This window comes from Anthonomus grandis, chromosome 4 (assembly GCF_022605725.1).
Source record: "Anthonomus grandis grandis chromosome 4, icAntGran1.3, whole genome shotgun sequence".
Lineage (NCBI taxonomy): Eukaryota > Metazoa > Arthropoda > Insecta > Coleoptera > Curculionidae > Anthonomus > Anthonomus grandis.
This window is the reverse complement of record NC_065549.1, coordinates 18,144,370-18,167,445: the sequence shown is the minus strand read 5'-3', so window position 1 is coordinate 18,167,445 and position 23,076 is coordinate 18,144,370. Positions and strand designations below refer to the sequence as shown.

Here is a 23,076-nt window from a genome sequence, read left to right as displayed (position 1 = left end):
GATTATTATATAAATTATAAGGACATAATTGTTATTTTTTATAGAATACACATTTTTATAAAAAAATGACTTCTTTTTTATCCTAGTACAAAACACTATAAAAAAGCATTAAATAAATCACAGATAGTCAAAACCGGAAGGCAACTTTCAATCCAAAGTAAAAATTCTCGCAGCTATATCATTTATAAGCCAGTCAATCCCTTCAAGTAGATTTTCACCAGTTACAGCACTGCAAGATACAATTTTCCAGTGATGAGTTTTGATTGTATCTAATTCCAAGGCCTTAAAAGTGTACAAAATTAGTTGTGTTTAATAATAATCGAACTTGCATAATAGCATACCTCTTTTAGTTGGTCAATATTGTACGCTCCTGGTAAGTCTTGTTTGTTGGCAAATATAAGTAATGTGGCTCCAGCGAGTCTCTGAAAGACACAATTTACTGAGTTATGTATTCATGCCACATGTTGGTAGTTGTCTATTCTTAAATTTAGATAATAAAAATATTAAGGCTGGACACTGATCATTAACTATTAAATAAGACCAAGAACATTTTTTCCTTAAAGATATGATCTGAATAGGAAATGTGAGTCTATATCTAAAGTATTTATTTGTTTCACAATACTGTGACAGAAAGATCACTTAAAAAATTCAGTTCGATGTGTTCGGGAATTTAAAGCGTTTTTATCCAAGGATTTAATTAATGAACTGTAATTCTAAAGAATTTTATGATAAAAAGATAAATCATGCAATACCGGGCGGCTTGTCATATTTAACCACAATAATTCTAAAATATAAATACATGAATTTTAAAAATTATGTAACCTTTACCTATTACAGTCCAAGCACTATAATTATAACCTATATATTATAACCATACAGTAAACACACAGTAATTAAACTGAGATGAAACCGGCTAATCGCAAAATGCAAAATAACTTTTTGATGGCGCAATCTACATTTTGTCTGTATATACCTCAATATATAAATTTAAAAGCCACACAGGCCTTTTTACAGCTGACGCATGATTACCAAAATAAGTGGCAGAATTCAATACCAACTTCGAATTTTGCACCTTTCAACAAAACGGTATGCCTTCGTGATTTAATTATAATGATTTATTGATGTATCAGAAAAAAAAAGTTAATTTTGGGTTAAGTTTTAATTTTGATAGGTTAAATTGCACTCAAATCTTGGTTAATTTTATTTTCAGAATATTTTGAGACATCAGAGAAAATGAAACATGACTAGAATATGGTAACGTCTGTATCCTAGCAATAATAGGGGAGCCCAAGCAGATATTTTGCGCGTTACTCGAGCGCGTCAGAAAATCATATAGGAAGAAACTTTATACCCTATAATGTACCCCTACCATATATGGATCCTTAGTATAGAGGCGTGCGTTGCCAGCTGTCAGATTAGTAAAAAAAATGTATTATCAGAAAGAAATGGCAAGTGCATAAAAAAGAGTGTATATTTCAATAATCTGACGAATTGAGCGTGAAAATGGGCGAGTCACAAAGTTGTGTAAAAAAGTAACCTTGAAATACTCAAGCGTGATTGATTTTTTTTTATTTTGAAGGAAATCTTTTAAGAATTACAGAAAAAATATCTGACAATTTTCATGGGGCTATAAAACCATAAATATAGCGTGGACAGTACAGCTACTGAGAATTGTATTTCCGACTTCGCGTCTCTCTTTCCTTGTCACACTTTGTCTATCTTTCACTCTCTCGCGCCATCCCCACTCTATTGTCTGCCGCCAGGATGCCATTTCAGCTCCTTACCCCTTACAATAGAACGGGTTTGACGCTTCGATTTGTTTGTTGTATCAAAACGATTATGTTAATTTAATGCTATAAGCTTTATATGCATTACAATAATAAGTGTGAAATGTGTATTTTGTGGAGAAAAAACCTGGTTTAGTTTCTTGGTTTGGTTATCGACTTGGTTTGTTGGTAACCAACGACCAAGAAAGAAAAATCTAGAAGCATGGGAAGATATCGTCATAGTACCTGACATTTTAGGAGATACAGATTTACATTCAGGTACGTGTTCCTTTTAATAGTATAAAATAAATAAAAAAGTGTATAGTTCATAATCCATGTTTATTTACAGAACCACGAGATGATGAAGAAATTTACCAAGTGTAAACCAACTTTATAGAGGAATCCAGTGAGGATTTTCTATCTATTTTGTATTAATAAATGATAGAATTATACAAATAACTGTATATTGTTTAATTACATCCAGTAATATAAAAATGATTTTTTTTCTAATTGTCATATTAACGATGTTGAGTATTTCAAGATCGCATTTTTTTTACATCTTAAAAATCGGTCATGACTTGTGGTCCCGTCGAAATCGTCAGACATTTGAATATGACACTTTTTGAGTTTACTACTCGTCAGATTAATATCTCTTGGTTATCAGAAAGACAGCGCATATACACGATGAATGTCTGACGCGCTTAAATATTTCCATGTAATCGTTTTTTTTTTTACATTTTTGGAGATTTGAATATGCTCACCTCCTCATTAAAATGGCAAACTTAACATAAATTTTTTTTTCGTTTTAGGACTTAATCTTCTAAATCCAATAAACCCCATGACGCTTTAGTAACTGCAAATTTAGCATCCGAGGCTCCGCTACTACAATATTGTCAGTTATGTTAGCATAGCAGATTAGTAATAGCGAACCCGGAACTGTCTCAGTTTCTCTTAGGAGCCTCAGCTTGGGAGCAAGATAGCATTATCTTATGAAAAATTTCAATTTTAAGAACACACTCTAGTACTTTCGAAAGTGAAAAAAGATACTTTATTAATCTAAAATGACTTAATTCTGATGGATCAGATAATTTAGGTACGGGGATAATAAAGGCTTGTTTGCAAATTTTAGGGACATAGTTTTGCAATATACATTCATTAATAATATCTAATCTATACATTTAATGTGAAAATCTGGTTGTTTATTTTTTTATAACTTAAGAAATACGGAATGGAACTTCTTTGATCCCCGGAAAGGTAATAGGCATTATTCTATTGCAATATCGCTATTTTGCAATAACAAATCAACCTGCTTGACGCAAGGTCATACATAAGCGCTTGACGCTCTTATCGCATGTGTAAAAATTCTACAACGCGAGCGGAGCTACAGGTTAAGGCTAATAATAACTAACAATGTATGTGCAAAAGAGCCGAACAAAAGAAATATTTAACGGGTCCATCCCAAAATCTTTAGTTTAAATTTGTAATAAAATAGGTTTTACTTGAAAACATTTTAAAAAGAAAGTAAGTTATTAACAATAATGTTCCTTGAATAAAATTGCAAAAATTCATTATTATTATCAGATCCTGATTCTGATTCTCCCAAATGAATGTATGGAGTGTGACAAATTTCTCTGCAAAGGTGGCCAAACATATGCAATATTCGTTTCTTTATTAATAAATAAAAATTAATGTATTTGTCTCTGATCTGAACAATATGACAATTACTTATAGTAAAATTACGTATTTGCGCCAGAGTACTCTTAATCTAATTGGCTAAACAGCCTGGCATTATGGCCGAGTAAGGTTTCCACCATCGTCACACGATGTGCGTGGGGGCGATCCATAACAATCAGGTGCGTCGGTATTTATTAATGGTTTAACGCGTTTGCATGATTTGCATTTTTGTTGCTCTTTTGATTTTATCATCATGCATTTGTGGTCTACTGATGACATTTGCGTCATGGACATATTCTCAAGTGTGACACCAATACAGAAGTTTTAACAACAAAAATCATACTCATAAGCATCACTACAAATGTACCTATTCAAACAATGTTGGTTAATGCTTGTTCTCATTTTTTTCATGCTATTAATTCCTGATTCTTTTATTGCTTAAAAAGGTGATAGCACATAAAATACATAATAATGTATTATACTTGACACATTACTGCACATATTCTTGAAGTTGTTTGTCTCAATCAGCTTTTTTTCTTAACTCTTACTTTTCGTTTAACCAAACAACTACTAGTATTCTAAATTCTAGGATTAGGAAGCTTTTAGCACAAGTTTGTAAACTTAGCAAATAAAAGTGAATTTTGACTTAGACTTTCTAAACAACAGAATAGTGTACGTCAATGAAGCGGCCATATTTACTTCCCGTCTCACTTACTAGTATGAGACAGGTATCATTGTCACACTGTATTTTGATTTACAAAATTATTAACATTTTTCATATATTCAGGAATTGTGTGATCTTTGAAATGTTTAAACTTTTTTTATTGGGAAAGTCAAATAGGCGAAGTATGTCAACTTAACTTGGTGAAGTATGTATTGGTTGGTGCACAAATTTCAGCAAAAACCATTTATATAATGATGATCTACAATTTTTCTTTTTCTTTTTTTTTAGTAAAGTTTTCTTTTAAGAAAGTCATAGCTCGGATAATGGCCTACTGCCAAAATCTCTAGGCTATTGTTAACACAGTGTTTCTTACACTGAATATATGGTTTATTTTATTTTGACTTTCCTAATAGTCAATTACAGGGTATGACTGATGAAGTCTAATTTCTAGTCTAAGTTTTATAATTCTTTCCACTTTTCCTTAATATTGGAATTTTGAAATATAAGTCCACTTACCTACTTTTATTGGAAAATTGGTAAAATTCCTAATTTGGTTATAATAATCACACTAAATTTTATATGTTTTAAAGTCCTTTTTTATTTTTTTTTGATCTTAAGACATGATATTATCTTAGATCCATGGTGAATACTTCTTCTTTTCTCTTTTTAATAATGTATACTCCAGCCTGAACAACCATTCAACAGCGACACTTTTTTTTATGAATTTCTCCACTTCTAGAACAGTGTATTATGCCTTTTTTGACTTGTATCTCCATTAAGCCCTACCATTCTGGGGTATATGTTGGCATTATTCAATTTGACTGTATTTTTAAGCTTCAAAAAAGAGTTGTTTGTTACTCACTTGGGCTAAACTATTTGTTTAATCTGTAAACATGTTACAGCTATTTCGGAAGGGCCACTTCACAGTTACTCGCTCAGGAATGCAGATCTTCCAACCCTTTGCTCAGAGCTAGTAAAAATATCGATTGTGTATAATATGAAAAAAATTCACAATCTGCCATTAGAAATAAAGTCCATACCTTCCTTTCCTTCATTTCACAAAGCATTAAAATTGTACTTACTGGAGAGAGCCTTGTATGCAGTAAAAGACTTTTTTATTCATACTTAAATTTAATTTCCCATTCACTTTTTTTTTTAATTTTTATTTTTTTGTTTGACAAATGTAGGAAACTGTAATAAACAATAAATATGGCTACAAACTTTGTGTTGTAACGATAAACCGCAAAATAACTTTTTCTGTGTTGTATGTAAAAGTGTGTATCATCCAAGCTGCTTAAAACATACCGACAGTTTTTAATAAAAATACACAGTTTTTAATACACAGTTTTTAATAAAAATTTGGTATGGTGCTCTGTGGGGTGTGCTGAAAAGGCGAAACATGAAGAAGAACATATAGACTCACTAAAATCTAATATCAATAAACTGGAGGACAAACTAAAACAACAGCAACTTCAGATACAAAGACTCAAAAGAAATTCATGTGCCTTTGAGGAACATGCTCTGGAAACAGAGAGTAATTTAATGTCCGACGTGGAACACAAAACCAAAATGATAGCAGATCTTACAGAATTAGTTAACAACCTCTCAGAACAGATAAATACCCTTACGCCACGACCTTTAATAGATAGCTGCACTCAAACTGTATGGTTATCTAAACAAGAAAAAGATACGCAGACAGTGACTCAAAGGCAAACTGTTTTACTACAAACAAAACCTATTTCCATTAACCATAAGGTTATACAGACTTATCCTGAGAAAGACATGTCAGATAAGGGTATGTCAGTAGAAAACAAGCTGAGAGTAATGGAACAACAAAGACAGGAATTGCTTGTCACAGTCGAGACTCTAAACGCTGAAAATGACTACTATGCCAAAAAATTGTCTGGCTTAAACAATTTACACAGCTCGCCAGTGCAGCTTTTCCAAGAACAAACTCCTGATGACAGAAATAATACAGCATCCCCTACGCCCGTCACTAATGCGACTGAGAATAAAAAGGAGATAATGGAAAACCTTAATGTAAAGAAAAAGGTCATCCTGATAGGAGACGAAACTGCAAAGCAATGTTCTAAATATTTTTTCCCCAGCTCAATACAGCATGTTCTTCATACACAGGAATCATTAAGCCATGGGGCATATGAAGAAGTTATATCAAATCTGTTTATAGAAACAATGAAATTTAGTAGTAAGGACAATGTCATCATGTGTATACGTATTAATAAGTTTAAAACTTCCCTGCTATACAAATTGTTTTCTCTTGGAAAATACACAAATTTAATTCTGTATTTAACGTATGACTCTCTCGGCTTATTTAGAAAAGTGCATCTCCTTGTGCGTAAATATATGAATAAAAAGATTACAAAATGGGGAAGTCTTTATCTCCAAGAAAAATGCATGTAGGTCACTTAGGTAAATGTATTATGCATTTCGGTAGGGCATTTAGGCATTTTGTAGAATTAAGTAAATTTGACTATTTAAATGAAGACAAGGCGCTTGAATTGTCTATTATACATAGTAAGACTGCAAACTTGTAGGTACATTATATGTTTATATAGAACTCCTGGCGCTAGTGTGGGTGATTTCTTGTTTAAGTTAGAAGTTTTACTGAGTGGCTTAAATGTTAGTTCTAGGATAATTTTGTGTGGTGATTTTAACGTCGACTTACTAGACCTTTCAAATAACAACACCAATTTGTCTTGTTTATTAAAGTCTTACGATTTAAATGTAATGTTTGAGGGTCCTACCCGGATCACTGCCCATTCTGCGACTCAAATTGATTATGTTTGTTCTAATATTAATGAAGAAAATTTTTTGTGTAAAATTGTAAATTTTTTCATAAAATTTTGTGTGAACATATTAATAAAGCCTTTCCAATTAGATTATTAAAGAAAAAATCAAGAAAGAAATGGATTACCAAAGGTATTCAAACCTCTGCAAGAAACCTCAGGTGCCTACACTATATTCGTAAATGTTAAATTAATAATAATGCATTTTTAAATTATTTTAATGCTTATAGGGCATTATATAGAGCAATCATTAAAAATGCTAAAGAAAGTTATCATAAAAAAAAGTAATTCAAGCAATATTCAAAGAGAAGCTTGGAAGATAGTTAATGAGTTGTGGGGAAAGCAGGGGGATTGATCATGTTTGGAAACAAATATTAGGCCTGACAAACTAAATGACTTCTACTGTACTATTGGTAGAAACTTGGCAAATAAAATCCAGGGCGACTCTAATTATCAGCAGTATCTTGATCGTCCTGCTGAGCCCGATTCATTCTTTTTCCTGCCTGTTGATATTGCGGAAATTAAATCTACCCTTAGGGAAATTAAGAAAAAAAAGTCTTTTGGCTATGATGGTCTAACTGTGCAGCATTTCCTTAACTTGCGCATTGGAGCTATTAGTTAGTGCCATAAATCACTCTTTTACCACAGGTACATTTCTGGATTGCCTTAAGATAGCTAAAGTAATTCCATTATTTAAAGGAGGTGATCCAGAGTCTCCCTCTAATTATAGACCCATAGCACTGCTGTCAACACTTTCCAAAATTATTGAAAGACTAGTAAAGAGCCACATGATGTCCTATTTGACCCAAAAAAATATAATTGGAAGCAAACAACTTGGATTCCAGGAAGGTAAGGGAACGTCTGAGGCTATTTTCTTATTCCTAGAGTCCTTCATTTTGGAACTGAACAGTGTCGGGTTGGCTGCGGCAGCGTTCTGTGATATGACCAAGGCCTTTGATTGTGTTGATCACGGAATACTGCTGTGGAAGCTTCAGCTTTATGGTTTTCAGGGGGCCGCTATGCAATGGTTCGCATCATATATGAAAGATGTTTCCTCAGGTGGTTTCAAATTGTAAAATTTCTTGACATTAAAGCATTATATTAATAATAATAATAAGCCTTTATTTCAGACAGGCAACTTGCCCAATAACAGGAAACAGTTGCAAAACATTGAAAAATATAGTTAAAAAAAACACACACAAATAAACCTAAAAGAATGAAAAGAAAAGAAAAAGGGTAAAGTAAAGTTTAACAAGATAATCACATATTCAACAAAATTAAATTAAATTAACTGCAATATACCTACTAACTATAACTTAAACACATGGGCCCTAATCCCGAGAGTAATGATCCACCAAGATATTGATAATCACATGAACCGGAGAGAAATTTATATCGCACATGTGACAGATCCGATTAAATATAGCGCATATTGGATATAGTGGCGATTTCAACAGGATGTTAGTATGAGGTCTTGGCAGAAAGAATGTTATGGAATGTATATGAATGTATATAGCATCAAGCCTAGGCACCATGAAACACCAGAAAGAAGTACAGGACTATCAATGAATTCATTCAGTAACCTATGCAGGAATTTTACAGAGAAGATCATTCTTCTGAGATGTAATAGATGTAGATTGAAGTGTTCCAATAGTTGCCGATGATCAAACCCTCTTACAGGATATATGCCATCCTGCCTGAAGGCCAAAAACTTAGCAAATCTACGCTGAACAGATTTAAGAAGACCAACATGATTCTGATAGAGCGGGTTCCATATAATGCAGCCAAACTCCAGTTTTGATCTCACAAAGCAACAGAAAAGCAGTTTTAATGTAGATTCCAAAGTAAAACTCTGAGAACTTCTAATTATGAACCCAAGCCTTCTCAGGGCTGACTTGACTATGTTATTGAAGTGTGGAATGAATGTAAATTCAGAGTCAAAGGTTATACCAAGATCAGTAATTTGCTCTAATCTACTCAAAATAGTATCATTAATAAAGTAATTAAAATTTAAGGATGTTTTTGATCTAGAGTAACTGACCACACTACACTTAGCCGCATTCAAGCCTAACCTGTTAACAGCGCACCATACCTCCAATGTATTTAGACAGTTCTGAAGAAAAACACAATCCTCCAAACCATATACATTTAAATATAGCTTCAAATCATCGGCAAAAGCCAGCCTATGACAAGTGAGTGACTCAATCAAGTCATTTATAAAAAAACTAAACAGGAGCGGACCCAGGTTCGAGCCCTGTGGCACACCCGACGTTACGTTAAAAAGTTTCGATTTAAAGCCCTCATATTCAACATATTGAGATCTACCAATCAAGTAGGAATGTAATAAATTAAATAATCTCCCTGAAGAACCATACTGAGTTAATTTATGCAGCAAAATATAGTGATCTATCCGATCAAAGGCTTTTTTGAAGTCGGTATAAATAACATCGACTTGAGTATTAACATCAAGTAATTCACAGATGTGGCTAGACAGACAGGATAAGTTAGTAACACAAGATCACCCGCTAAAAAATCCATGCTGGTCTACAGAGATGACTTCTTTTGAGTGACTAAATAGCGACCGATTCAGGATAATTTCAAAAATTTTTGAGAAGTTACAGAGTAATGAGATTGGCCTGTAGTTCACAATTTGATCAGAGCCCCAGCTTTTAAAATAGGTATTATCTTAGCAGTCTTCTAAATTTCAGGGATTTGTTCTGTTGACAGTATTAAGTTGAAAATGTAGGTCAGCGGATCAGCCAGGACACCAATGCAATCTTTAAACAAAAATGTAGTGAACTCTCTATACACTAGATAGATTTTTTTGGAGATCTTTATAATTTAATCTCACCTCCAAATTTTAAATGACCTTTAAAATAAACATTTTAACAGATCCCAGTATAGCATTTAAAAAAAAGGATTTAAAGCTGGCATTTTGACATGAAGTTATCATATTAAGCTTAAAACTAATATTTTGAATTTGATGTGTGTGAAGCTAGCGTCCGATCGATATCCAGCAACCAAAATCGAGAACGCAGCATATGCCGGTTGCCAGCGACCAATTTATAGTCCGCGCTCCCTGTTATTTAATCAATATAATGCCCGTATCTCCAAAAATGCCCAAGGGATTTTAATAATTTTTTGTCCAGATATTAACAATGAATACCTAGATCGACTAACGATGGTCTCAAACCTCTACAAACTAAGGTTTTGTTGTGAAAATTAATTAAAAAGTCAAATGGTAAAAAAATGAAAAAGGCTCTAACTCCCAAAATTCCCAAAGGATTTGGATAAAACTTTTTTTTATAAAAGATAATAAATATCTAAATTGATTTTAGATGGTTGCAAACCTCTACAAACGAAAGTTTTTTGGTAAAAAATTATTGAATTTTTAGATGTACAAAAAAAATTTAAAAGCTATAACTTCCAAAACTCCCACAGGATTCGAATGAAACTTTTTTATACAACTAACAATAAATATCTAAATCGATTTTACATGGTTGCAAATCTCTACAAACGAAAGTTTTTTGGTAAAAAATTATTGAAGTGTTAGATGTAAAAAAATATAAACGGCTATAACTCCCAAAACTCCCAAAGGATTTGAATGAAACTTTTTTACGCAATTAGTAATAAATATTTAAATCGATTTTACATGGTTGCAAACCTCTACAAACGAAAGTTTTTTGGTAAAAAATTATTGAATTTTTAGATGTACAAAAAAAATTTAAAAGCTATAACTTCCAAAACTCCCAAAGGATTCGAATGAAACTTTTTTATACAACTAACAATAAATATCTAAATCGATTTTACATGGTTGCAAATCTCTACAAACGAAAGTTTTTTGGCAAAAAATTATTGAAGTGTTAGATGTAAAAAAATATAAACGGCTATAACTCCCAAAACTCCCAAAGGATTTGAATGAAACTTTTTTACGCAACTAGCAATAAATATTTAAATCGATTTTACATGGTTGCAAATCTCTACAAACGAAAGTTTTTTGGTAAAAAATTATTGAAGTGTTAGATGTAAAAAAATAGAAACGGCTATAACTCCCAAAACTCCCAAAGGATTTGAATGAAACTTTTTTACGCAGTTAGTAATAAATATTTAAATCGATTTTACATGGTTGCAAACCTCTACAAACGAAAGTTTTTTGGTAAAAAATTATTGAAATGTTAGATGTACAAAAAAAATTTAAAAGCTATAACTTCCAAAACTCCCAAAGGATTTAAATGAAACATTTTTACGCAACTAGTAATAAACATTTAAATCGATTTTACATGGTTGCAAACCTCTACAAACGAAAGTTTTTTGGTAAAAAATTATTGAAATGTTAGATGTAGAAAAAAATAAACGACTATAACTTCCAAAACTCCCAAAGGATTCGAATGAAACTTTTTTATACAACTAATAATAAATATCTAAATCGATTTTACATGGTTGCAAATCTCTACAAACGAAAGTTTTTTGGTAAAAAATTATTGAAGTGTTAGATGTAGAAAAATATAAACGACTATAACTTCCAAAACTCCCAAAGGATTTGAATGAAACTTTTTTACGCAATTAGTAATAAATATTTAAATCGATTTTACATGGTTGCAAATCTCTACAAACGAAAGCTTTTTGGCAAAAAATTATTGAAATGTTAGATGTAAAAAAATATAAACGGCTATAACTTCCAAAACTCCCAAAGGATTTAAATGAAACTTTTTTACGCAATTAGCAATAAATATTTAAATCGATTTTACATGGTTGCAAATCTCTACAAACGAAAGTTTTTTGGCAAAAAATTATTGAAATGTTAGATGTAAAAAAATATAAACGGCTATACCTCCCAAAACTCCCAAAGGATTTGAATGAAACTTTTTTACGCAATTAGTAATAAATATTTAAATTGATTTTACATGGTTGCAAATCTCTACAAACGAAAGTTTTTTGGTAAAAAATTATTGAAATGTTAGATGTAAAAAAATATAAACGGCTATAACTCCCAAAACTCCCAAAGGATTTGAATGAAACTTTTTTACGCAATTAGTAATAAATATTTAAATCGATTTTACATGGTTGCAAATCTCTACAAACGAAAGTTTTTTGGTAAAAAATTATTGAAGTGTTAGATGTATTAAAAAAAACTTAAGGCTATAACTTCCAAAACTCTCACAGGATTTGAATAAAACTTTTTTATACAACTAATAATAAATATTTAAATCGATTTTACATAGTTGCAAACCTCTACAAATGAAAGTTTTTTGGTAAAAAATTATTGAATTGTTAGATGTATTAAAAAAACTTAAGGCTATAACTTCCAAAACTCTCACAGGATTTGAATAAAACTTTTTTTTAAAATTAATAATAAACATTTTAAGTGATGAGATTTAAGACATGTTGCAAAATTCTCTATTTAAACTAATTAAATTGAGTTATTTTAACCAATCAAAAGACCATAATAATTTTCCAATTGTTTATTTTATATAACAAATACAAAGATAGTGATTTCTGAGTAGAAATACAAGATCCAAGTCCAGCCAAATAGTAGTATGGAATAATATGGAGTGCCTTGTGCGTCCCAGTTCGTGCGTAAATGCATTCCCCGTCGTGTAATAAAACAAAATTAAAAAAAAAATTACACCAAAGTGCACAAAGAATTTTATTGCTGGGCAGTTCAGTGGGTAAAAACTTAACTGCTTCTAACAACATATGCAAATTCCTGGATGAATTTCCAAAAGGATCTTAACTGAGACCACACACTGCTACAAACGGGGCCTATGTAAGTTTTCCTTAAATACAATTAATGAAACCTCCTCAGGTATACTTTCTAGGCATCTTGGTAACAATCCAGCCAGTGGTTTTAACGTAATTTTTGATTGGACCTTTATGGAGAATATTGACTGTTGTCTCCTGAAAGAGAGCGATTACCTAAAGGGAAGACCCGGACTCCTTTTGTAGCACCTGACTGTAGTATCGACGACTTAGAGCTACTAGCCCCGATGGTTTAATTCCCTACTACTATTTGGCTGGACTTGGATCTTGTATTTCTACTCAGAAATCACTATCTTTGTATTTGTTATATAAAATAAACAATTGGAAAATTATTATGGCCTTTTGATTAGTTAAAATAACTCAATTTAATTAGTTTAAATAGAGAGTTTTGCAACATGTCTTAAATCTCATCACTTAAAATGTTTATTATTAATATTAAAAAAAGTTTTATTCAAATCCTGTGAGAGTTTTGGAAGTTATAGCCTTAAGTTTTTTTTAATACATCTAACACTTCAATAATTTTTTACCAAAAAACTTTCGTTTGTAGAGATTTGCAACCATGTAAAATCGATTTAAATATTTATTACTAATTGCGTAAAAAAGTTTCATTCAAATCCTTTGGGAGTTTTGGGAGTTATAGCCGTTTATATTTTTTTACATCTAACATTTCAATAATTTTTTGCCAAAAAACTTTCGTTTGTAGAGATTTGCAACCATGTAAAATCGATTTAAATATTTATTGCTAGTTGCGTAAAAAAGTTTCATTCAAATCCTTTGGGAGTTTTGGGAGTTATAGCCGTTTATATTTTTTTACATCTAACATTTCAATAATTTTTTGCCAAAAAACTTTCGTTTGTAGAGATTTGCAACCATGTAAAATCGATTTAGATATTTATTATTAGTTGTATAAAAAAGTTTCATTCGAATCCTTTGGGAGTTTTGGAAGTTATAGTCGTTTATATTTTTCTACATCTAACATTTCAATAATTTTTTGCCAAAAAACTTTCGTTTGTAGAGATTTGCAACCATGTAAAATCGATTTAGATATTTATTGTTAGTTGTATAAAAACGTTTCATTCGAATCCTTTGGGAGTTTTGGAAGTTATAGCTTTTAAATTTTTTTTGTACATCTAAAAATTCAATAATTTTTTACCAAAAAACTTTCGTTTGTAGAGGTTTGCAACCATGTAAAATCGATTTAAATATTTATTACTAACTGCGTAAAAAAGTTTCATTCAAATCCTTTGGGAGTTTTGGGAGTTATAGCCGTTTATATTTTTTTACATCTAACACTTCAATAATTTTTTACCAAAAAACTTTCGTTTGTAGAGATTTGCAACCATGTAAAATCGATTTAGATATTTATTGTTAGTTGTATAAAAACGTTTCATTCGAATCCTTTGGGAGTTTTGGAAGTTATAGCTTTTAAATTTTTTTTGTACATCTAAAAATTCAATAATTTTTTACCAAAAAACTTTCGTTTGTAGAGGTTTGCAACCATCTAAAATCAATTTAGATATTTATTATCTTTTATAAAAAAAAGTTTTATCCAAATCCTTTGGGAATTTTGGGAGTTAGAGCCTTTTTCATTTTTTTACCATTTGACTTTTTAATTAATTTTCACAACAAAACCTTAGTTTGTAGAGGTTTGAGACCATCGTCAGTCGATCTAGGTATTCATTGTTAATATCTGGACAAAAAATTATTAAAATCCCTTGGGAATTTTTGGAGATACGGGCATTATATTGATTAAATAACAGGGAGCGCGGACTATAAATTGGTCGCTGGCAACCGGCATATGCTGCGTTCTCGATTTTGGTTGCTGGATATCGATCGGACGCTAGCTTCACACACATTTGAATTTGAACCATTGACTAGGTTCTCAACAGTTAAATAGTAGAAGACAGACTTTATAATTAAACTTGTGAAGCAGTCAAAAGAGAAATGAAAAAATATTTACTAACACCCTTTATAAAATAAACCATACCTCCTCTAGGAGAAGAGAGTGAAGTTCCTTCATACAATCTTCAAGTCTTCTTTTATCAGCACTATCAACGACCCATATAAGACCATCAGTGCATTCAAAATAGTTTCTCCAATATGATCTAAGAGACTTTTGACCACCAACATCCCACATATTCAATTTGAACCTAAAAATTATTGTTTAATATCAACGAAGGTCATTGACTTGACAACTCTACTTACTCTCTGTGTTCTAGAGTTTTTATATTGAAACCCAAAGTCGGTGAAATAGTGTCGATCGGTTCGCCGTTGAATCTTTTGAGGATTGTTGTTTTTCCTGCATTATCTAAGCCCCTAGACGTTTTTGTTAAGTAAAATATTGACCATCTGTTCAAATTTCTTCAAAAAATGACAGGTATATTAAAAGGATACAGAATCAGGATGCGAATTTCTTTTTCCTTTTGCTTAATTTTTTTCAATACCGTTAAAAAACCCATATTTTACCTATAGTTGTTGTGATAATAAAGGCTACTTAAATATTTTGTCCAACCTTGTTGTTGTTGTTGTTTGTTTAGTTGATGGCTTTGCTGCGAGGCAATTGCCAGCCCGATTTGGGGGAGACTCCTTCTTTGTCTGGCTCTGGACCATGCAGGAATCTCCGAAATATCTTCTTATATTACAACTTTGCTCGTTCTGTTTAGCTTGTGACTATAGCTTTGTCTTGTATCGGCCGTCGGCTTTATGGTTTGTAGCTATAATACGGGAGGAAAACGTTAGTATTACAACAAAAGGAATGAGGGACCACACCAAGCACTAAAACAAGCGGGATTGTAGGATACAAGAGGGGTATTGGATAGTTGAGCTTCAAAGTTTAATCTTATTGATGTTTATAAATCGCATGATTATTTCTATTGATTCGTCGTCGGGGGCAGACAGAATTTGAGTTATGGATAATGGTGATATTTTCTTTTTCAATACAAAGATTTTATACAAGTCTAGATCGGGTATATTATTAATAGGGCATTCAAAAAATATGTGGTTTAGGTCATCAAGCATACCGCAGTCGCAATAAGGGCTACCTTTCATTTTAATCTTATATAGATGGGCGTTAGTCAGGCAATGACCTGTGCGCATTCTAATTATTGTTGTAACGTGTTTTCTATCCCTATAGGTCAAATTGGCGTACCATTTTTTACTGTTAAAAGTAGATTGAACCCCGGCATAGCCGTGATGTTTCGTTGTAACCAAAGCTTTCCATTTATTTTTGAAGACGTTTGAAATTTCTTGCTTAAGAGGATTAAAAATATCTTTTATGTCATATAATATTTTTCTAGGAATATTTAAGTCTGTCCCAATCTTGGCCAGAGTATCTGCCTCCGTATTTCCGGTTATACCAGAGTGTCCTGGAATCCAGGATAATTTGATGTTATAATCATTTTTGTTAGTCGTGACAATCAGCCTTTTTGTAGACAGAACCCAATGTTCGGAGTTAGCTGCAAAGGAAGGGTTGCAGAGTTTTGTTATGGCTCCCTTTGAATCTGAAAAGACTATCGCATTTTTAATTTTTTGGTTAATAGCAGTTTTAATGGCATCATGTATTGCAATTATTTCTGCTTTATATATACTTAAATTGTTGGGAAGTCTTTGTGAGAATTTATAATTCAAAGAGGGGATGGATATGCCAAACCCCACCCTTTCACATTTTTTTGATGCATCAGAAAAAATAAATGTATATTGGGCTTTTAATTTGTTGGATTCTGCCGCAAATATGTTTTTAGATATACCATCCCCTTTTTTACAGTTAAGATTTATGGGTTTTAAAGGTTTGCAAAGAATAGGAAAGTCAATCTCATAACAGGGAAAAGTTGGACCCCTATAAATTGATTTTAAATGTGGCCTATAAGATTGTAATGCTTCCACTAAATATGGCATTTTGTTCTCATTCCAGAATTCTGGTCTATGGATTACTTTCATTCGGATATTATTTATTATTTGTATGGTCGGGTGATTTGTTATAGATAGGATTTTAGAAATGAATTTAAGGGCAATTATCTTTCTTCTGTGTTCTAGATCCATGACAGATGCTTCTGCCAAAAGTGCAACCTTAGGGGTAGACCGCATACATCCCAGACATATACGTAAGCCTTCATAAAAAACCACATCTAATCTATTGAGTGCAGTGTTTGAACAAGGCTTGAAAAAAATTGATCCAAAATCCAGGTGGGATTGTACTAAAGCAAAGAAGACAATTAGGAGGGTTTTTGGGTCGGCACCCCACCATACCCTACAAAGTGCTCTTAGGACATTTAATGATTTTTTGGCCTTATTAGTAATATTAATAATATGAGGTGCCCATTTTAGGTTCTCATGTAGAATTACACCCAGATATTTTACCTGTCGTTTATAAGAAATAACTGAATTGTTGAATTGTATAGGTGGTGGGGCATTGCTTCTCCTCCCTCTAGTAAACCAAATTGCCTCGCTTTTGTTATAAGAGACAGATAGGTTATGTTCACTGAGAAATAAGTGTATGCGCTCTAGGGCATTATTTATTTTATTCACCATGGAAGTGACATTTTTACCCTTAATAATTACTGCCAGATCATCAGCATACCCAATTATAGATGCTTCTCCCAGATTTAAATTAAAAATGTCCCTTATATATATGTTGAATAAAATCGTACTTAGGGGGGAGCCCTGTGGTACCCCCGTAGTTGATTGAACTGGTCCTAAAAAGGACCCATCATTACCCCTACAAAATAAAGACCGTTCCGTCAGGAGATTAAAAATTAAATTACACAATAAACCAGGCACTTGGAGATTTTTAATTTTGTCGTAAAGTTTGTATATATTTACGTTATCGTATGCTGCCTTGATATCTAAAAAAACGGCAATAACTGATTCGGAGGATTGAAAAGCAAGGTTAATGTATGAAGTGATATATGCAATATTATTGTATATACCCTTTCCCTTGCGAAAACCTGTCTGTTTATGTGAAAATTCTAAGTTATGTTCCAATCGCCAGTCTAGTCGATTTTTAACCATAATTTCTAAGATTTTGGCTCCGCATGAAGATAAGACAATTGGTCTATAATTTTCAGGATTTGATGGATCCCTCTCTGGCTTTAAGAAACTAATGACATTGAATTTTTTCCAAGATATAGGTATTTCACCCCCCATCAAAGTGTTATTGTAAATATTCAGGAGAATTTGCTTTGCTTTAAATGGTAAGAATTTGAACATTTGATATGACATGTCATCCATACCTGGTGCAGATGATTTTTTATTTTTTAAGGCTAGATTTAGCTCATTTAATGAAAAAAGCTTTATGTTCTCAGTATCATTGACCCGAACAAAGTTAAAGTTGGGGTCTACGTTTACAACTGTCATATTATTAAGGATCAATTGTTTAAAGTTGTCTGAAATTGTAACATTAAATCGGTTTACTTTAGAGTTGTTGTTAAATTTTTTTACCTTGTTCCAAACATATTTAATACTAGAATTTCTATTTAAAGTTTCACAAAATAGTCTAAACTTTTCCTTTTTTTTATTGTTTAATTTTTTTCTAGTAATGGCTATGGCCTTTTTGGCTGCAATATAATTTTCTATTGATGGGTTATTATTAAATGTTGCTATGGCCGTTTTTCTTTCTCTGATCCAGGATGTACAATCAACATCCCACCACGGATTACCCCTTTTTTTAAACGTGCCAACTGTTTTAATTGGGATTACCTGATCGGCTACTATGTTTATATGACCAATTAATTCGTTATAAGACAGGTTGTAATTCAAATCTGAAAGGGCTATTAACACTTTATCATGAAAACTTTCCCAATCCACTTTTTTGAAGTTTCTAATATTATAGGGCCTAATGATGTTATGTAAGTCATTATTGTCATGGTTGTTAAGTATAAAACGTATGGGAAAGTGGTCACTGTTTCCACAATCCCTGATGGTGTTCCAGGTTGCTTGTAAAGCTAAATTTCCGCTTACCATAGTTAAGTCTACAGCACTTGGCAATGACAGGGACAGTTGAAAAAGTGTTGGTGAACCATCATTCATGATTACAAGTCCATTGTTTGAAATAAAATCATTTATTATTCTGCCCCCTTTATTGGGTGTAGCTTTATCCCACAAGGGAGAATGAGAATTAAAATCTCCCATTATAACAATATTTTTAGGGTTAAAAGAAATCAGATCATTAAGGATGTCCTCATTAATGTGATTATGTGAGTTACAATAAAAGTTAACAACTTGCAATTTACCTATCTCAATTATAATATATTGTATATGGTCGGAAGAAAAAGATTTAATTGTCTTAAAAATCAGATTATTTTTGATACATGTGACCACTCCGCCATAACCATCATTTCTATCTTGCCTAACTATGTTGTAAGAATTTAGTTTAAAGTTATCAGAGGTTTTTAGCCATGATTCATTTATTAAAAAAATGTCAGGGGTTTCTTTGTAAATTAGGTTTATTAAGTTGCCCCTATTAGAGTTTATACTTCTTAGATTCCAAAAGATGATCTTTAAATTATTTACTCCTGACATTAATGTGAAGGGAAAATTGATTTTAGTTAAATGAATCTGACTGAGAGCCGGGATCAATATCCATATCAAAATTTTGATTGAATAAAAAGGTTTTTATTGTCCTTTTATTGTTTTCTGACATGTTTAAAAATGCATCGATGATGCTTTTAACTTCATCTGGGTACCAAGAAGATTCATGAGAATTAAAACTATGAACTGCACTTGTAGAAGGCATTTGTGTTTTGAGACTGTTTTCTTTTGTTAATGAAAAAATTGGAGAGCTAGCTTCTTTTTGGGGTCTAGAGTTAGGGGAAATTAAGTTATCATTATGTGCCTTTACATCATAACCTTTATGAATTATTCTTTTCTTTGTATTATTTTCAGAGACTACTTGTTGGTATGATCTTTTAATAGGGTCAGTTTTTGCATGTTGGGTTCGTCTTTGTGATGGTTGGATTACTTTCTCTTTTAGATAGTTCTTTTCAGGACTATTTAGATTTTTAATATTAGGGAAGTCAGAAGGATGATATACAAATTCATTACGTGTCAAATACGTCTTTTTAACAATTTCGCTTGCATCAAAAAAGGGAATATTTTCGAATGCCATTAACTCTTTTATGTTTTTTTGCCTAGTATATTCGGGGCAGCTTTTGTCTGTAGATTTATGGGGACCTTTACAATAAAAACATTTAGTTTCGCAAGAGGGGTGCTCCTCTAAATCAGATTTTTTTTCCTCACCACATGTGAAGCACCTTTCTTTGCCTTTACAGTTAGTGCGAGTATGACCATACCGTAAACATCTAAAGCACTGCGTTACAGGGGAGATGTATATAGAAATGGGTCTTTCCAGTCTGTAGATATTTAGGGATTTGGGAAGACAAACACCTTTAAATGTAATAAGAACCGAGCCAGTGGGTTCATATGTTATATCTTTGTCTTTAATTATTTTTCGGTTTAATCTTTTAACCTCTAGAATTTCTATGCCGGTATCAGTTTTAGAACATTCTAATATTTCTTTTTCGCCTATTTCTATGTCAATTTGCCTGACTAACCCTTTACAAGTCACAAAGTTAAATGGAATATAGATTTTATAGCCCTTATTTATCAGGGTTTTGTTTTTAACAAAATTATTTGCAGACAGGAAATTAATGAATTCTACAGAGATTCTGTTTAAGCCTTTATTTTTAATTTTTTTAACGTCTGTCAGATTTAGGTTAAAAATGTCTCTAGCAATTTTAATATTATTAAATTTGCCTACATTAAAACCCACTTTTTCGGTGGATTCTAAATAGACAAGAAATGGGCCAGTATCATTTTTAGAATAAAAAACTGGTTCTTTTTCAAGGTCGTTTTTTTTAGTATTTGAAGCCTCTATTGAAATACTACAAACATCAACATTGCCATTATCTATAGCGTCACATTCTTTTGGCATTGTTGCCATGGGCTGGGGGGGGCCGCCCCCCCCTGCTTCACTCATAATACTTTAACTTTAAGCAATGTAATTGGAAATAAGCATGCACAAAATGGAAATTTTTAAGCCAAAAAGCAAATAAAAGCAAGCTAGTATGTAGAAAGCTTTAACCACTTAGAGTAAGCTCAACTTACCTTTTACACGCACACAAAAAGAAAATAAATTAGTAGGACAAGATCGAAACACAGCCTCCAAAAATATAATGTAGCCTGTCTCGAATAATGCAGTAAATAAAAAATGTTGTCCAACCTTGTATGACAATTCTGGAACTCTTAGGTTATGTTTATTTGCTTACCTTTTTATTTGTAGCTAGGGTAACTCCTTTTTGAAGGTGGATTTACATGAGCTTGATTTTAATTGCGAGTCTCAGCAACTTAGTACCTACCGAGAATCAAGTTCTGTAGTACAAAACAGAAAGTGAATGTGAATGACAAGTTCTTGTAGTTCAGTTAGTTATATATTTATACGTTGAATACATCTGTGATTTTATGGAACAGTCTTAAATCTTCTGCAGACTCGCATATTATACTAACAAATTGGGGATTGATTTCAAGAGCACCGTTATAATAATTAAATTATAGTAATTACATGTAAAGTTATTAGCCAAAAACCACAACATAAAAACCTAAAATAGCTTAAGTCGCATTTAAATTATTATAAGTACTTAATATTAATATGGAATAGATTTCTTTGAATTTCGCTAGAAATCACGTTCGTAATCTGTTGAAAGGAGAAGTCGAAGTACTGAAGGCATTTATATAAAATAATCTCTGTTTAGTAGGAATTCTCAGATTTATCTTTTGTATATGATTAGCTTATATAATTAATTAAATTACATATTCCTGATACTTATTAACCATATATAAAATACAATAGAGATGTATCAAAGCATGTTGCTTTCTTCTTTGTAAAAGAGATCTGAACTTAAAGCTGTCTAGCATAGATTTATTTGATACCTAGTAAGGACATAAAGAACGCATAGTATTGTTTTTTAAGACATAAAGAACGCAGAAATCTTTGTCAATATTTTCGATTTATACGGCTTCGAAAGGCATACATATCTGAATCATTCTCTAGATGAGGTCTAACCAGAGCCACATTTTACATTAACTCTACTTTAAACTGGAACTGTCACCCTAATGTTTACACTGTTACATTCGTGAATATAACACGAAATTTAATACCAATTCTCAAGTGCTTGGTCACAATCTATAAGGCGCGGGTTAAAGAGAATTCTCGTTATATGGGGGTAAGACTGTAAACTGCCTATTCATATAAAAAAAGATGAATTTTTCTATGTTTAAAAATAATATTCCCGAGTACCTGGTAGCTTCGGTACCGTATAACTTAGAAGAATTCTTAATAATGGATCTGGCCTGATCACTTGTCTTAAATATTTGCATTTTAAACATTTTATATATTTTTTCTCACTCGCATGTATTTACTATTCTAAAAGTTTCAAATTGCGAATATGTATAATGCTGATATTAATATGTTTCATTCTTTTTTCTCTTTTCTTCTGACAGTTTCAAAACCATTTACGGCATTGACCTTATGAAATAAAAGCTTTATTTCTTAGACAGTCTAATTATAGTAGAGATTTTAAAATTCTTGTTATTTCTATTTGATTCACCTTGTCGAAATCTGTCTCACAATCTGTAAGAATAACGTCCTACTGGTTTTTATTTAATATTGCCCCCTCCCTACTGCTTCTTAGGACATTATTGATAGATTCGTTATGGTGGTTCAGTTTTTAGGGCATCGGGGAAATATTTATTTTTAAAGGTAAGAAAAAAATATTCTTCAATGGTGCAGCAATAAACTCGGCTGTACTTTTATAAAAGTAAGCTAGAATTACATTCGCAATGTATTCTTCCAACACCCCAATTTTTTAAGACCTAGCATGTAGCAACTGTCAAAATTGGGAAGGGTCAGAGTTTAAATTGTTTTTAATATTTTTCTGATATGCTTTGTATTCATTTTTTTGTTTGGATTTTAATGTTACTCCTTAGATTGTTAAAATATGTGTATTTTGGTGGACTTTATCTTTTGATGACTCGACATGTAAAAGATAACAAGAGTGGCAAAGAAAACAAAGTGACAAAGCCATACGGCGTAGTATGGTCAATTGCCCAAGCTAATGAGAGCTGAAGGCTTTGTGCAGTTGCATACTGAGGAAATGTTTGTGATCTTAGGATGAACTAGCTATGTCATTTCCTCGAAGAATAATAAATAATTCGGAAATGATTGTAAAGTAAGTCACATACTATTAGACGTAATTGGAAGCATGTTGCAAGGCATAAATCTCATGAAACACTATCAAATTGAAACTGTTTTATGACCCCGAGAATCATCGGCCTTTAGTCCCAATTTTTGGTCAAATCTTTGAGACCTTACTGAAGAGTCGAATAAAACATTTAGCAAAATTCATTATGGTAG

General features: G+C 32.0%; 2 protein-coding genes across 2 annotated transcripts; both read right to left on the bottom strand.

The window, feature by feature from the left end:
• Positions 1–62: 62 nt before the first annotated feature.
• Positions 63–20,936, bottom strand: LOC126735027 (ADP-ribosylation factor-like protein 2). Its single transcript, XM_050438897.1, has 6 exons — positions 20,772–20,936; positions 15,066–15,385; positions 14,877–14,987; positions 14,659–14,821; positions 342–422; positions 63–282 (listed from the first exon to the last, which is right to left on the bottom strand). Exons 2-6 carry the CDS (start codon positions 15,128–15,130, stop codon positions 148–150), a joined length of 555 nt encoding a protein of 184 aa, XP_050294854.1. The 5' UTR covers positions 15,131–15,385; positions 20,772–20,936; the 3' UTR covers positions 63–147.
• On the bottom strand, positions 15,798–20,765 carry LOC126735025 (uncharacterized). The gene has a single exon (XM_050438895.1). It carries the CDS (start codon positions 20,641–20,643, stop codon positions 19,210–19,212), a length of 1,434 nt encoding a protein of 477 aa, XP_050294852.1. The 5' UTR covers positions 20,644–20,765; the 3' UTR covers positions 15,798–19,209.
• Positions 20,937–23,076: the final 2,140 nt, after the last annotated feature.

Coding starts and splice junctions, on each gene's coding strand:
- LOC126735027 (XM_050438897.1), bottom strand. CDS start 15,130: ATGGGTTTTTTAACGGTATTGAAAAAAATTAAGCAAAAGGAAAAAGAA. Junction 14,988..15,065: donor GAAATTCGCATCCTGATTCT/GTATCCTTTTAA, acceptor AAAAACGTCTAG/GGGCTTAGATAATGCAGGAA. Junction 283..341: donor ATATTGACCAACTAAAAGAG/GTATGCTATTAT, acceptor TACACTTTTAAG/GCCTTGGAATTAGATACAAT.
- LOC126735025 (XM_050438895.1), bottom strand. CDS start 20,643: ATGAGTGAAGCAGGGGGGGGCGGCCCCCCCCAGCCCATGGCAACAATG.